The 15277-nt window shown below is 41.0% G+C and overlaps 2 protein-coding genes across 2 annotated transcripts; both read right to left on the bottom strand.

The window, feature by feature from the left end:
• Nucleotides 1–3377: 3377 nt before the first annotated feature.
• LOC147869139 (uncharacterized) lies at nucleotides 3378–5523 on the bottom strand. Its single transcript, XM_087336804.1, has 5 exons — nucleotides 4991–5523; nucleotides 4769–4882; nucleotides 3968–4034; nucleotides 3799–3873; nucleotides 3378–3615 (listed from the first exon to the last, which is right to left on the bottom strand). Exons 1-5 carry the CDS (start codon nucleotides 5276–5278, stop codon nucleotides 3512–3514), a joined length of 648 nt encoding a protein of 215 aa, XP_087192930.1. The 5' UTR covers nucleotides 5279–5523; the 3' UTR covers nucleotides 3378–3511.
• Nucleotides 5524–5897: 374 nt separating this feature from the next.
• Nucleotides 5898–6907, bottom strand: LOC147869138 (uncharacterized). Its single transcript, XM_087336721.1, has 2 exons — nucleotides 6806–6907; nucleotides 5898–6450 (listed from the first exon to the last, which is right to left on the bottom strand). The coding sequence occupies exons 1-2, from the start codon at nucleotides 6857–6859 to the stop codon at nucleotides 6124–6126; spliced, it is 381 nt and encodes a 126-aa protein (XP_087192847.1). The 5' UTR covers nucleotides 6860–6907; the 3' UTR covers nucleotides 5898–6123.
• Between the last annotated feature and the right edge of the window lie 8370 nt (nucleotides 6908–15277).

Here is a 15277-nt window from a genome sequence, read left to right as displayed (position 1 = left end):
AAGGAATGACTATTGACGATGAGATAAAAGCTCTCTTGTTGATGAGCAGTCTTCCCCCTTCATGGGAAACTTTCGTTACGACCATGTGTAACACATCGGCTACGGTCGTAAAGTACTTCGAGATTACGAGCTCCACCTTGTCCAAAGACACTCGGCGGAAAACATTTGTGCACAAGTCAGTAAGTGACGCCTTCGTAATATAGAGTTTGGTTGACCAACCAAATAGTCAGGGAAGAAGTTCTTCCCAAATGCCACACAATGCAAGAGGCCGAAGCTAGTCCAAGGACACTCAAACATGCAATTATTGCATGAAGCTTGGATACATCAAAACCTAATGTTGTGCCCTCAAGGCCAAGAATGAGAAGGCTCAAAAAGGCGAGCAAAGGGGCAGCCGACAGGAGGAAGTAAATTTCGTTGTTGCAGCTTCCATTGTCGACTCTACATCCGAATTCTTTTAGATGACCAGAACATCCTTGTGATCGAAAATATGGTCAAGTTGGAAGTTTTGTACACAACCAAAGAAGTTATGTACGAGCTAGCTTCTCGATTCGGGTGCCTCCTATCACATGACTCCTTATCGGTCACAATTTTGGCAATATACGGCTAAGAATTTGAACTCAATTCGAGTTGACAATGCCCAGCATTATGCAATCATTGTTATATGCACAATAGAACTCAACCTTCTAGATGTTTCTACTTTAGTACTTCATAACATCCAACATGTCCCAAAACTGACATGACTATTGATTTCGGTGGGACAACTTTACGAAGCAAGCGTTTGTGCCAACTTCTCTTCAAGAGGGTGGACACTCCAAAGAGGGAACCTCCTACTTGCTCATGGGCCGAAGGTACATTCTCTGTACCCGTTGTATGTCACACTCAAGAGGGTGACTTGTTTTTGGTTGATATCCCATTCTCATCTTTATGGCATAGATGACTCAGCCACTTGAGCAAAGTTGGCATAATCACCTATCCTTGAAGAATTTTACATCATGCTAAGTTAAGTGTCAACATCTTTTAAATAAAGATTATGCTTGTGAAGTGCCAAAAGAAAGATAAAACATGCACTATGTACAATAATAAGTAACTTGAAATTGTGGAAAGCCTTGAAGTTCCTTCAAATCATAGATGGAAAGAATGTGCTATTATGCAGCATTAGAAGAACTTTATATCATGTTAAGTTAACTCTCAACATCTTTAAAACAAAGATTATGCTTATGAAGTGCCAAAATAAAGATAAACCATGCATTATGTACAATAATGAGCCACTTGAAATTGTGCATAGCCTTGAAGTTCCTACAAATCATAGATAGAAAGAATGTGTTATTATGCATTTGAGAACACATGCAATAATGGAGAAATTATGTGTTTGGTTCTTGAGAAATACCATTTCGACACTAGTGGTACAAAAATATGCAATAATATCTGTACGTCCACTTGGAAAAACTTTGAAAATGTCCAAAAACATTTTCTCACAAAGTTTCTCCAAGCCAAGTTCTCACTATAAACGAGGCACTTTTGCAACTTCTTCCTTTAAATGATAAGGCCAAATGAGCTCACAACGTTTGCACTACCAATGTATCACAATATGGAAAACTATGGAGGATCACATACTACATATGTTGTACCCACCCATAAAACCATATTCTTCGTCATACAAGGAAACCACACATCTATACATGTTAGAGCCATTCTCGTTGTCGGCCATCTAAACCATTTCTTCCATATAACATAACTCACATGACAAGGCATTAGGGCACAAGTGATGACAATAATCAAGTATGCACCATTGCTCAAAACAAGTTCAAGAGTTTGACTATCAAAATTTGGTACAATGCTCTCTACTTTTGATCACAACTAATTATGCTTTCGACATATCTTTGCCTTAAGATGAACCTCTCCCAATTACAATGTGCACTCTCAATTGCAATATTTATTAATAAAATTCATGAATATTGTGAGTTATTACTCATTTTCACATGCATTACAAGAAAATGTAATTTTTTTGTCATTAGGGTCATATTTGTCCACTGAAATCGTTTTTTTTTTAGTACCGCAATTCCATCAAAATAAACACACTTTTCAAAGAGAAATTACTATTGCATCCTACAAATTTATAGAGGCTAAGAACTCAATACCTAATGGAATCTAAATATCACATGCAATGCCAACTTCATTGGCATTGATTAATTAAGGGAAAAGTACCAGGATACCCCTAGAAGTTCCAAATTTACCAAACTACCCCTATGTCCAAAAAAATACACTTTATAAAGTAATTATACACTCAAATCTACAAGCCTTATTTACCAAAGTACCCTTAAACCTAAACTTATTTACCATAATGCCACTATATACCTATTTTGACCAATTTATACCAATTTTATTTTTCAAAATACATCATAAATTCAACGAAATTATCAAAATTATATTATATATCAAAAATTTCAATTGAAAGGTGACCTTAAAATCCAATTCTATAAATTTACACTGAGTTTTACTGGCTTAATCCCATAAAAAGAAAATTTGTAATTAAAATGACCAAAACTTAATGTTAAAACCAAAACATTTGATCGTACACCAAATTTTACCATTGGGAAGCTATTTTGAAGCCAAAATCCATGAATTTGCGGCCAAAATGTTAAACCAAATCTCACGAAAAACTTTGCTACCAAAATGACATTTTAAACGAAGTCTCACATAACACTTTGCTATTAAAATGCCATCTTAAACCAAATTTCATGATTTTACACAAAATTTTGTTACCAAAATGTAATCACAACTAAATCTCATCAATCTCATCAATTTCAAAAATACTTGCAAACCAAAATTAATTATCAAAATTAAATAATTACATGTTAATTTTGATCCGTCTACAAAAACTGTAATTCCAAAAATATCCACAAAATCAAATATATCTAATAATGCACAAGGTAACCCCATATTCTGATGATAAAGACGATTGATCAACCCAATGAACAAAAAAAAAAAAAAAGACTACACTATTAGGTACAAAGGACCTAAAGAATCACTTAAGTAAAGAAATTTGTGTTTGAAAGGTATTCTAATAAATAGGGCTTGTAGATTTAAGTGTATAATTACTTTATAAAGTGTATTTTTTGGACATTGAGGTAGTTTGATAAATTTGGAACTTTCAAGGGCATTCTGGTAAATAGACGAACTTCCATGGTTATCCTGGTACTTTTCCCATTAATTAATCACTAGTCAAACCTAAATGTATGAGCATTGTGCACATTTTGGCAATGCAAAACAAACACTTCAATTTCTAGAACATGGTGAACGATCGATCAACCCCCAATTTTATGTGGCCTAGACATTTTTAACATCGCGAATCAAATTCTTAATATGCCACACCCGTAATCAATTTAAGCAATGTGTATGTATGTTCTGTTCAGTGATTAACTTTTTAGGACAGTTTTACCATCCCTCACAATGGATACAAAATTACAATTCAATACTTTGCCAAAACAAGATTTTGGAATTTTCGTAGCTTTCAATTGTTAGATAGATATGGATGTAGTGATGGTGGTTTGAATTTTCTTGACAAACCAATGACACGGTGGTGTATCAATGTGGGAGACTGGGGTTGAAAAATACCTGCCCATTACCAAAAAAAAAACAAATGGTTGAAAGGGGATAATATCAGAGCAATACCCTTACTCAAAATGAACCTTGATATTAATATAGGAAAGAGAGGTGGTTGCAATAAGAAGAGAGTTGATCTTATGTTTAATATGAATTACAACAAGCAATGTGATTTCATTCCAACGTTGATCTTACCTGACGATTCAGAAGAGAAATTATCAAATAACACCCCATTCCTGCTTATTGCTTGCTTTTGTGGCCTTGTAGATCCTGGAAATATTAATTATGAGGATTTGAACCCTCTCAAAATGATTATATATATATATATGTTGACATATACATATATACAAACATATTTATGTACCTTGGCATTTCGTTGTATATATTTCTGCACTCTTTCCGGTTTCCTTTGTTTCTCTAGAGTTTTTGTCCTGAACGCATAATGGATATACGTTATTATTTCGATTTGTTATGTCATCAAAATCTGGATTTTTCCCATGAATATGTAATGATAGCACATCATAGGATAATCCTTTGATATGACCCCATCAAATCCTCTACATTTATTCCCACCAATCTCCCACTCTGACGAAGTCTTTTACAACAAAATCGTCAACTTTTTCCCCCACAAGTCTCACTATGCAACATGGTCTCTTATATAAAAACCCTCACGTTTTTGCCCATCAATTTCTTGATGCAACAAGGACTTGCATCAAAAACCTCAACATTTGCTCCCACCAACCTCACCGTGTGAGGACTCTTAACAACAAAAGTTTCTACATTTTACCTCGGAAACACAATCTTGAGTTCAAATGAGAAAAAATAATCTTTATTCAAGTCATTAAGGATTTTTCACTTTTCCATATAAAGATAAATATTGAGATTGTGATATTCGCCATGCAAAAGTCACAAGCTCTTACATAAATACAGCTTACATTTTCTGAACAATGCAAAATCTGCAGTTTTTCAAGGATTTTGAGAAAAAAATTGGCTATTTGCAACAAATTAAAGAAATACAGATAGCATTCAGATAGCTAAATATTGGAAAACTTTACAGGATTAACCTTACTTTCAACAAATTTAAGGATTCAGTCACTATTTACTTCTTCAATTCTATTTACTAATCTACACTCGAAACTCATTAGAGAGATGATAAAAGACTTACTTTCTCTTTCTGGGTCTTTTCTGACGTTGTCACTTGCATGACTGATTTGATAATATTACCTGGATCAGATGACACTGGGCTTCCTCTTGAAGTCGTTCTTACATTGTGAGCTTTCTAAGGATTTCCAGATATGCAGATGATAAAAATTAAATCACAAACATTACTAGATTTCAATGACCATGACAATCAAAGATCACGTTAACTGAGAAAATAAATAAGGACCTTCACTTGAGGCACTAGAACTCGCTTGATTTCTTTCACAACCACCCTGTCTCTGCACTTCTTAGTTATAGATACTCTTTTCCTCTTTGCTCTCAAGTTCTCAGAAATATCAGAACTTTCATTTTCTGTAGTATCATCCACATTATCGCCATCCTCATCTTCTTCTTCACATGAACATTCCAGATCCTCATTGGTTGTCTTGATCTCTTGCTTACACAAATGAACGTAAATGCACAATATAAACCATTTAGTAAAATTGCACAATCTTTTGGCTTGGTTAATGACCATTGGATTTTCAAATCAAAACCAAAGAATTCTTTCAATCTGTTATTGGCTTGCTTAGTGATTGCCCGTAAATTCCAATGCCAAGTGAACCAAACGATTGCTTTTTTCTTTGCAAAGAGATGGGATTTAATAAAAAGTAACAATTATCTCTAAGTTGAGTACACTCTTGCTAGAATACTAACTTTTAAATTATGTGAATCTCTCAAACAAATTGTTGACAATCAAATAAAACACTTGCAGTGCAAACTAATTCATTACTGATTACAGAGACAAAACTTATGGTTTAACCAATATGAATATTGATATAGACATAGATATAGATAGGATTTTAATTTGTACTATAAAACTTTGTATTTATTGAAACAAAACCTCGAACCCACAAAAACCATTGTTTCTTGTAACACTTGAATTATTTGAAGGTTTTGAATGCCCATCAATCACAAAAACGCCGCCGGAATATTTGAAAGGAAAAGTAATAATTCAATGAAATTATAAAGAATGGAATATCCAGAGTAGAATATGTTAATGTATGAAAATGTGTCTAATGCTCACATTCAAAAACTACGAAACTTCTGGCACTTTCGAGTCCTTGTTAGTTCCGTGACAGAATTATTTGAGGGTTTAGGATGCCCATCAATCACAAAAGCACCACCGGAATATTTGAAATGAAAAATAATAATGCAATGAAATTATAAAAGAAGGGAATATCCGGCGTAGAATATGTAAATGTATATCTCTGTGTGTGGGCTACAAAGGAATCCTTCAAAGTTGTGGTATTTTTGGCATTCCATAATCTCTAATCAGTTACATTCACGAAGAGGTAAAGTCTAGAACAGGAATTAAGTTAATTAGAATAAAATGAATATAACCAGGCCATCATTTACCTCAATATTATAAACTCGTTTTTTCTGACGTGGTACTTCTTCTTCTTCTTCTTCTTCTTCTGGTAGAACTATTTTATATGGATGTTGACCAGGATTAGTATGAAAACAATCCGTGGAAACTCCATCTGTTTTGAATGGCACGTCATCTTCTGAATCGATAACTTCTTCTTTTCTAGGGTTTCTTGATCCACTTTTAGGATTTTCTGCTTCAAACAAAGCCTCTTCATTATTACTTGCTTCCCGAAGTGACTCCTCTATAGCTCTGTTGATCTGCAATGCTTCCTCCCGTTCCTAACGTAACCAAGAAGATAGAAAAAAAAATTGAAAAACAGAATTTCGAGTTTGGAAGGAAAGAAATATCTTGATATCATCATCATCATCAAAGTTTGTATTTCCTGCCTAAAAATACCCGAGTACAAGACGGGAGAGAGACAAAAAGAGAATCAATCAAAGTGCTTTCAAAAAGGAAAGAAGGAATAATAACTTTATTTTCCATCATAGAAAAGAAGAAGTGGTAGCTAGTAGTAGCTAGTAGTAGTAGAGATTGTAAAAGAAGACGAAGATCAAGCGGTTTACACAAAAGAGGATTGAACAGAAGAAGAAGATGATGATGATGATGATGAAACAGAAGTAGAAATAAATGTACCTGTGATAGGGAGACTTTCTTGAGCGCAAGGTTTCTACGAGATTGGTATTGCATGTCTTCTTCTTCTTCTTCTACTGCTGCCCAACGCAAAAAGATGTTTCATTCGTGAAGAGGACGCAGAAGCTCTAATATAAATAAAACAGTCAAAAAGAGGCAGAAGATGAATGTGTGTGTGTGTGTTGTGAGAGAGAGAGAGAGAGAGAGAGAGAGTACCGTTGTACCGGAAGAAGAGAGGGAGAAATAGTGCGATGAACCTACTACAACATGGATTGGGGGAGGGGAGTGTAACACCACCGAAATTTCGCGATAAGGGTGGATCGCCGATTGGATTCGAACTCGCGTGTCTACGTTTTTTTGACTAAGGGAAAATATAATTAAGGGAGAGAACCTGGATATGTTGAACTCCGCCCAACCACCCTCTGTCCAACTTATATATAAGATCCTCCTTTTCTCTCATAAGTTTTCCCATATAGTACATAAGTACCTTACATCCGTCATAATGGTATTTAATAGAAGTCATTAGGGAGATTCCCTTCTTCCACATAGGTAGTTGACTTCATTTAAAGATTATTCAAATGCTTAGGGAGATTCCCTTTCCCCACTTAGGTACTTGAGTACTATGGTATTAAATGCACTAGATGTCACATTCCCCATGTGCACCTTACCTTGGGAATGGTACATGTACCATAAGCCCCATGCTCACACCTTGAGTCATGGGTGTCTTCTCCATCCATCGAGAAGACTTAGAAGGCCATGACTCTTACCTCGAGTCATGGGCGCCTTCTCTATCCGTCGAGAAAGGCCCTCACCTCAATCCGTCGAGGTGGGGTGTTGTGGTTCCAATCATGGAACCCCTCAACACAACGGATGTGTTACAATTCCCCCCTTTGAAGAAGGCGTCCCCTCTTCATTTTAAAAGGGTGATGGGAGTTGTATGCATTAACCACATCTTCAAATTGCCACAGGGTTGCGCCTTGTTGCCACGAGTTCTCTTCCGTGGGTTTGCCTTTCCATTGGCAATAGTAGAGCCTATTAGGCCCATTTTGGTTTGGTCGATCCCGATGACGAAGGTTGGCCTCCAAGACGTAGTCGCTACCTTTGTCAATCATCAAAGAGGGACCCCTTCGAACCGCCATTTCCTCATGGTTTTCATCCATGTAGCTCCTCGTGAGCAAGGAAATGTGAAACACCGGATGCACACCCATGTGTTCCGGTAGCTTGACTTTGTAAGTCAAAGGAGATAATTTCTCGATGATGGGAAAGGGACCATCGTACCGTCGAGCAAGCTTTGGAGTGATACCCTTTGGAAGAATAAATTGTTCGCTATCCAACTTGACGAACACTAAGTTACCCACTTCATATTCTTCATGCCTACGTTTGAGGTCAGCATATTTCTTGTACCGAGCTTGAGCCTTCTCCATAGCCTCCTTAGTTTGGTTGAGGCGAGTGGACCACCTATTCATTGTGATGTTGGCACTTGGAACAATGCTAGCTAAGGGTAACGCCATAAGGTCTCCGGGAGACAAAGGTTGGAACCCATAATTGGGTTCAAAGGGACTAAATCCCGTGGAATCTTGCTTATGGAGGTTGTAGGAGAACTCCGCTATGTCAAGGTATTGGGACCAATCCTTTTGATCCAAGCTAACATAATGGCGAAGGTAATCCTCCAATATTTGATTAGTCCTCTCCGTTTGACCATCCGTTTGTGGGTGATAGGAACTACTAAACTTGAGGTTAGTACCCATCAAAGCAAAAAGTGTGGACCAAAATTTACCAGTGAAGCGGCTATCACGATCGCTAATAATCTCTCTTGGGAGACCGTGGTATTTGAATACATTGGCAAAGAAAAGTTTTGCCACATACTCGGCATTCGCGGGGCTTTCATAGGCCACAAAGTGAGCATACTTCATAAGTCGATCCACGACGATGGAGATACCCGTGTAGTTTTGGCTCTCCGGCAAGCTTATTATGAAGTCCATGCTAAGGGATTCCCATGGTTGATTCGGGATGCTTAAGGGTTTAAGCAATCCCGCGGGCTTGCATCTTTCGGCTTTGTCTTGTTGGCACACTTGGCATCCTCTCACATAGGCTTGAACTTCTTGGTCCATGCGTGGCCAAAAGTACCTACGAGTCAACATTTCCATGGTTTTATTCCCACCGGGGTGTCCGGCCCACAATGTGTCATGACACTCATACATTACTTCTTTCCTCACTACTTGAGGTACATAGAGTCTTTGTTGCTTGAAGTAGATCACCCCATCTTTGAGAGATAGGTGGGTCACCTTTTCACCATTAGCAAACGAACGAAGACACTTTTGTGCATATTCATCACCATGATATGCACTCTTGAGGGTTGGCAACATATTAGTATCAACCACCACATGCATGACCACCAAATGGGCCCTTCGACTAAGAGCATTGGCTACCACATTTTGCTTTCCGGGCTTGTACTTGAGGTCAAAATCATAACCGGCAAGGAAGTCTTGCCACCGAGCTTGCTTTGCGGTGAGTTTTGGTTGTGAAGCAAAGTACGTTGATGTGATGTTATCCGTGTGGACGGTGAAGTGCCTCCCCATCAAGTAATGCCTCCATGTACGAAGACAATGGACGATGGCCGCCATCTCCTTCTCATGGGTGGGGTATTGCGTCTCCCGATCCATGAGCTTCTTGCTCTCAAATGCCACCGGCCTTCCTTCTTGCATGAGCACTCCACCCATGGCATAATCGGATGCATCGGTATGAAGCTCAAAGGGCTTGTCAAAGTCGGGTAGCGCCAAGCATGGCGCCGTGCACAATGCCTCTTTTAAGGCATCAAAAGCACAAGCACACTTGTCACACCAAAACCACTTTTTCCCACTTTTAGTAAGGTTAGAAAGAGGAGTAGAGAGTCGAGCAAAACCATCAATAAACACACGGTAGAAGGAAGCCAAACCAAGGAAAGAACGGACATCCGTTACTGAACGCGGAGTAGGCCATTCCTTGATTGCACGAAGCTTTTCCTCTTCGGGTTGTAGCTCACCACGAGCTATTTTGAAGCCGAGGAAGTACACTACTTCCACACCAAAGTCGCATTTGGATTTCTTCACATAGAGATGGTTCTCCCTTAATCTTTGGAGAGCCATCTCAACATCCTTCAAGTGTTGGTCCCAAGTAGGGCTAAAGACAAGCAAGTCGTCGAGGTAGACCACAATGCATTTGTCGAGCTCCAGCCCAAACACTTGATTCATGAGTGTACTAAAGGTTGCTACGGCATTGGTTAAGCCCATCGACATTACGAGCCACTCATATGAGCCATATCGTGTTCGCATGGCGGTTTTCTCCACATCACCTTCGGCGATCCTCACTTGATAGTATCCCGAACGAAGATCCATCTTGGTGAAGTACCGCGCCATCCCTAGTTGGTCGAACATCTCTCGAAGGTTGGGGAGAGGGTAGTGATTCTTGATGGTGAGCTTGTTCAATGCTCGATAATCGACGCACATTCTCAAGCTTCCATCCTTCTTCTTGACGAAGAGCACCGGGGCACCATAAGGAGATCTAGAAGGGCGTATGAATCCCGCCTCTAATAGCTCGTTAAGTTGATGCTTTAATTCCGCATTCTCGGCAATGCTTAAGCGATAAGGACTCTTCACGGGAGGAGTGCATCCCGGCACCACCTCGATGCGATGATCAACCTCTCTTTTTGGAGGCAACTCCTTTGGTAAAGCGTTGGGCATGACGTCTTGAAACCTATCTAACAAAACCATCATGTTAGGATGAATACCCCTTACGGGCATGGCATAACCGAGATCATTAGTATCCTTAAATATAGTGTCTACCATAAGGCAACCCTTTCGGGCTACCTTCTTGAGTTGCATGGAGGAGAGAATTTTTGGGAGGGGGTTAGGGCGAGAAGAGGAAGCTTTTACAACATGAAGTTTATCTTGCAAAAATAGAACTTGCTCACCAAAAGGGTAGGGTAGTGTGCGCGCCAATCTCGCCCAAGATTGACCTAAAACCACATCAAAATCGTCCATCTCGACGATGCTAAATTCAACACGCACGGTCACCTCTCCAATAGTAACCACAACATTAGGAGCAATCCGCCCCACTTGCTCCTCCTTTCCATTGACGGTCTTCCAAGTGCCCTTGGAATTCATCTCCATACGTAGCCCACACGCTTTGGCGAGGGTCGCGTCATGAATTCGTGAGACGCACCCGTATCCACCATCGCTTGACACAAACGACCATTGATTAGAGCACTAACATAAAGTAATGAATGCTCACTCTTTACCTCACGAACTGCACACAAACGCTTGATGTGCCCCATGGTTCGATCGTTCACGTCGTCATCCAAAGCCTTAACAAGTGAGTGGAGTTGGCCTTTGAGAGGGCAATCTCTCGCGAAATGGTCACCTTGGCAAATGAAACATTCAAGCTTCCTTTTCACGGCAACATCCTTAGGCTTGAAGGAATTCACATTCGTGGTCTTCGCGGAAGGAAACTTCTTTGCAACATTTTGGCCATTGATGGGGGGTCGAGATCCACCTCCTTGAGAATTATAAGCCACCTTCTTGAAGGGACGAGTATTGTGTGCCTTCAAATTTGGAGGACCCCTCTTTTCTTTGTCTTTGCCATCGGAAGAGCCACCTTGAGAATGCCAATCCACCGAAATTTCGCGATAAGGGTGGATCGCCGATTGGATTCGAACTCGCGTGTCTACGTTTTTTTGACTAAGGGAAAATATAATTAAGGGAGAGAACTTGGATATGTTGAACTCCTCCCAACCACCCTCTGTCCAACTTATATACAAGATCCTCCTTTTCTCTCATAAGTTTTCCCATATAGTACATAAGTACCTTACATCCGTCATAATGGTATTTAATAGAAGTCATTAGGGAGATTCCCTTCTTCCACATAGGTAGTTGACTTCATTTAAAGATTATTCAAATGCCTAGGGAGATTCCCTTTCCCCACTTAGGTACTTGAGTACTATGGTATTAAATGCACTAGATGTCACATTCCCCATGTGCACCTTACCTTGGGAATGGTACATGTACCATAAGCCCCATGCTCACACCTTGAGTCATGGGTGTCTTCTCCATCCATCGAGAAGACTTAGAAGGCCATGACTCTTACCTCGAGTCATGGGCGCCTTCTCTATCCGTCGAGAAAGGCCCTCACCTCAATCCGTCGAGGTGGGGTGTTGTGGTTCCAATCATGGAACCCCTCAACACATCGTATGTGTTACAGGGAGGGGAGGGGGGGGGGGTCTCAAAACACGGTGCGGAGAAGAGATATGAAGCCAAAACTATAATTAATTAGCATTAATACTTAATTATGTTCATAAGAAGGTTTTATTGCAAGCTTCTTAGAGCTAACTAAGATTTAAATAGATTTAAAGAATCATGTTGGTGTTGGTTTTGGATTGGCCATGTTTAGGGACACTACAAAAAGAAGAAGAAGAAAAGGAAAGCTTGTTTTTGCCACTGTCAGAAAATTTTGCACAAAGATAAGTGTGTGTTGGAAAGCCCTTGATTAGAGCTTCGTAACACTATATATACTTTGAGCTAGAAGTCGGTAGAGGCTCGCCTCAAGCCGTAAATGGTTTAGTGGTTCGGTTCGACTTAGGCTTGAGCTTCCTTAACCGGTCTGAGCTTGGTTTGTGATGGTTCACGCCGAACCGAATTGTTTTGGGCTAAACCGGTGAAGGCTTAATTGGTTTGGATAAACCGGTTTATGATTAACTAGTTAAGCCTTGACCAATTAGGAGTCGGTTCGGTACAAGTTTGAAAACTCTCAAACCAGTTAAGCCGAAACCCAACCATTGTCGATTCCTACTATATCGCAAAACTTTAAATTGGTGATCTATACTAGTAGCACTAGCAGTAACAACAATAGAAACAAAGAACTGTGTGTTGCATTGTCAACATAAACATACCCAACCTTCATTCTCTTCAATCTGGTGAGTTCTGGTTTTCGTATTTGTTGGTCTGGTTTTCATAAACATATGGACTTGTATAAAAGGTGCTCACTAAGCACGATGTATGTACAGATTGAGTATTATTTTTTAATTGAGTTTCTGTGTATTCTCTCTCTCTGTCTCTCCCGCGTATTGTGTACTTTCAAGCTTTCCATTAAATCTGCATATTCTCGGTGTTCGGTTTCCTACTTGCTTCCGCACGCTATTCTTTTACATGGTATTAGAACGAGAGGGTTGAGAACCTCTGCACCTAACATAGCTTGAAAAGAAAAACCAACCAAGAAGAACAGGTAAAACCGATGGATAGAGGCATGGCTAGCTCGCTTCCGACGGAGAAGCTCGACAGAAACAACTACGCATCTTGGTCCTAAAAGATGCACCAGTACCTGCTCGGGCACGGTTGCTGGAGCTATGTCGACGGAGCAAATGACACAGCACCTGAATCGACACACAAAGATTTCCCGGCGTGGGAACAGTCGGCGATCAGAGTATTGTACTGCTTCGTGTCTTGTGTGGGCGAACAGCTCCTAAGCTACATTCGGGATGAGAAAACGCCGAAGGATGCTTGGGGAAATCTGAAGAAGATTTTCGCCGCAAGCACTACAACCAGGTATCTTCAACTCTGACAGGAGCTTAGCAACCTACGACAACGCAACTTGTCGGTGGCCGATTACACCTCGAAGATCAAAGATATATGTGACTCTTTAGCCTCCATCGATGTGAACGTCGAGGAAGGCTAGATGGTGCAGATCTGTCTCGAGGGATTGGCGTCGAAGTTCGGAGCATTCCGAACTATTGTGTGTACACGGGAGAATACGCCGTCATTTTTCGACCTACAGTCGATGCTCCTTATAAAGGAGAACCATGCCGGTGCGTCAACAAGCACGCATGCCGACAGTAAGATGTTGTACACGGAGGGAGATAGGCCCTGTGCTCGTGTCGGATGAGGCGAGTTAGTGCACAATGGAGGCAACCGACGGGATCAAGGAAGAAGGCACCAAAGTGATGCAGACAGCAATTCCAGACCCTTCGGAAACAAGGGGAGTCGAGGTGACGAGAACCGGCAAGGGAAATCCGCCACGGAATGTTGGTATTGTGGCAAGAAAGGCCATAGGGAGAGCAAGTGCTGGAAAAAGCGCGCCGATTCGGAGAGAACCGGGTCCGGATCAGGTTCCAGACAGACAGACTAGGGTAATCGGCAACGATCGCACTACGCCGGAGGAGCCAAAAAGGGTCAGTCTTCATGACGAGACACGAAGCAAAATCGATGAAGAAGATCACCCCGAAGTCGGACGAGGTGTGGTACGTCGACTCCGGCGTGTCAAACCACAGGACGTGCCACAAGGAGTGGTTCTCGTACCTAGAAAAACCGATGCAACCGGGAGTAGTCGCAACCGGAGACGACACTCTGCATCTGATCGCGAATGTCGGTGAAGTTCCCTTGAGCCATGTTAGGCAGAAAGGGAAACTCATGAACGTGTTACACGTCCTGACAATCACAAAGAACTTGGTGTCGGTCGGACAAATCGTCGACCAGGGGATGCAGGTCCGGTTCACGCATCTAGGGTGCTTCATCGAGGAAGAAGGCCAAGTTATTGCGCAAGGGCGTAGAGACGGGAGGATGTTTATCCTCGACTCTAGTGACGGTGGCACCGTAATCTTCGCGAAAGGACAAAAAGTCGAGTCGGATATCGACTTATGGCACAAGCAGATAGCCCACGTCAACTATCAACGGCTTCAAGACCTGCAATTTTAACAGGTGGTGTTCAGATTGCCCAAATTTAGTGGCCAGAAGGCACAAATTTGTGAAGCTTGCCAGCTAGGGAAGCAACACCGACTTCCTTTCCCTAACGAGTGTAACCGGAGCCGGAACAAGCTCGACTTGATACATTCTGATGTATGGGGGCCGGCACAAAACGTTAGTCTTGGCGGGAGTCGATATTTTGTCTCCTTCATCGACGACTTTACGCGACATACGTGGATCTATCTCATCGAGAAGAAGAGTGAAGTCTTCGACTGTTTCCGGGACCTCAAAGGGTTCATGGAAATGGAAATAGGACGGATGGCGGAAAAGAATACTTTTCGAGTCAATTCAATGGCTATCTGCAATAGATGGGAATTCAGCGCGAATTCAGTTGTAGATACACGCTGGAGCAAAACAGTGTGGCTGAGAGGAAGAACCGGTCAATTGTAGAAGCGGCACGACCAATGCTATAGGATAAAAGCTTGCCCAAGTTCTATTGGGACGAGGCTATACGAACCACCATGTACGTTCAGAATCGGATCGGAGAAAAAGTGTCGGCGCATGAGCTGTATTTCGGAAGAAAGCCGAATCTACGACACTTGAGGGTTTTTGGTAGCATTGCGTATGTGCATTTGCTGAAGGAGAAATGGACGAAGCTGGACGCGAAAGCCAAAAAGTGTATCTTGGTTGGCTATTTGGACGAGCAAAAGGGTTATAAGTGCTATAACCCACGCACCAAACAAGCACTCGTGAGCCGCGACGTTGT

This window comes from Azolla caroliniana, unplaced genomic scaffold, assembly GCF_043228905.1.
Source record: "Azolla caroliniana isolate FFs.n. ecotype wild unplaced genomic scaffold, voAzoCaro1.0.p SCAF_1, whole genome shotgun sequence".
NCBI lineage: Eukaryota > Viridiplantae > Streptophyta > Polypodiopsida > Salviniales > Salviniaceae > Azolla > Azolla caroliniana.
Note: the sequence above shows the minus strand (reverse complement) of the source record. Positions and strands in the feature narration are given on the sequence as shown.

Excerpts from the sequence above, each read along its gene's own strand:
- LOC147869139 (XM_087336804.1), bottom strand. The coding sequence starts at position 5,278 with ATGGTCATTAACCAAGCCAAAAGATTGTGCAATTTTACTAAATGGTTT. Across the intron at positions 4,883-4,990 it reads TTCTAGTGCCTCAAGTGAAG|AAAGCTCACAATGTAAGAAC; the intron begins GTCCTTATTTAT and ends GGAAATCCTTAG. Across the intron at positions 3,874-3,967 it reads ATATACAACGAAATGCCAAG|GATCTACAAGGCCACAAAAG; the intron begins GTACATAAATAT and ends TAATATTTCCAG.
- LOC147869138 (XM_087336721.1), bottom strand. The coding sequence starts at position 6,859 with ATGCAATACCAATCTCGTAGAAACCTTGCGCTCAAGAAAGTCTCCCTA. Across the intron at positions 6,451-6,805 it reads AGAAAGTCTCCCTATCACAG|GAACGGGAGGAAGCATTGCA; the intron begins GTACATTTATTT and ends TGGTTACGTTAG.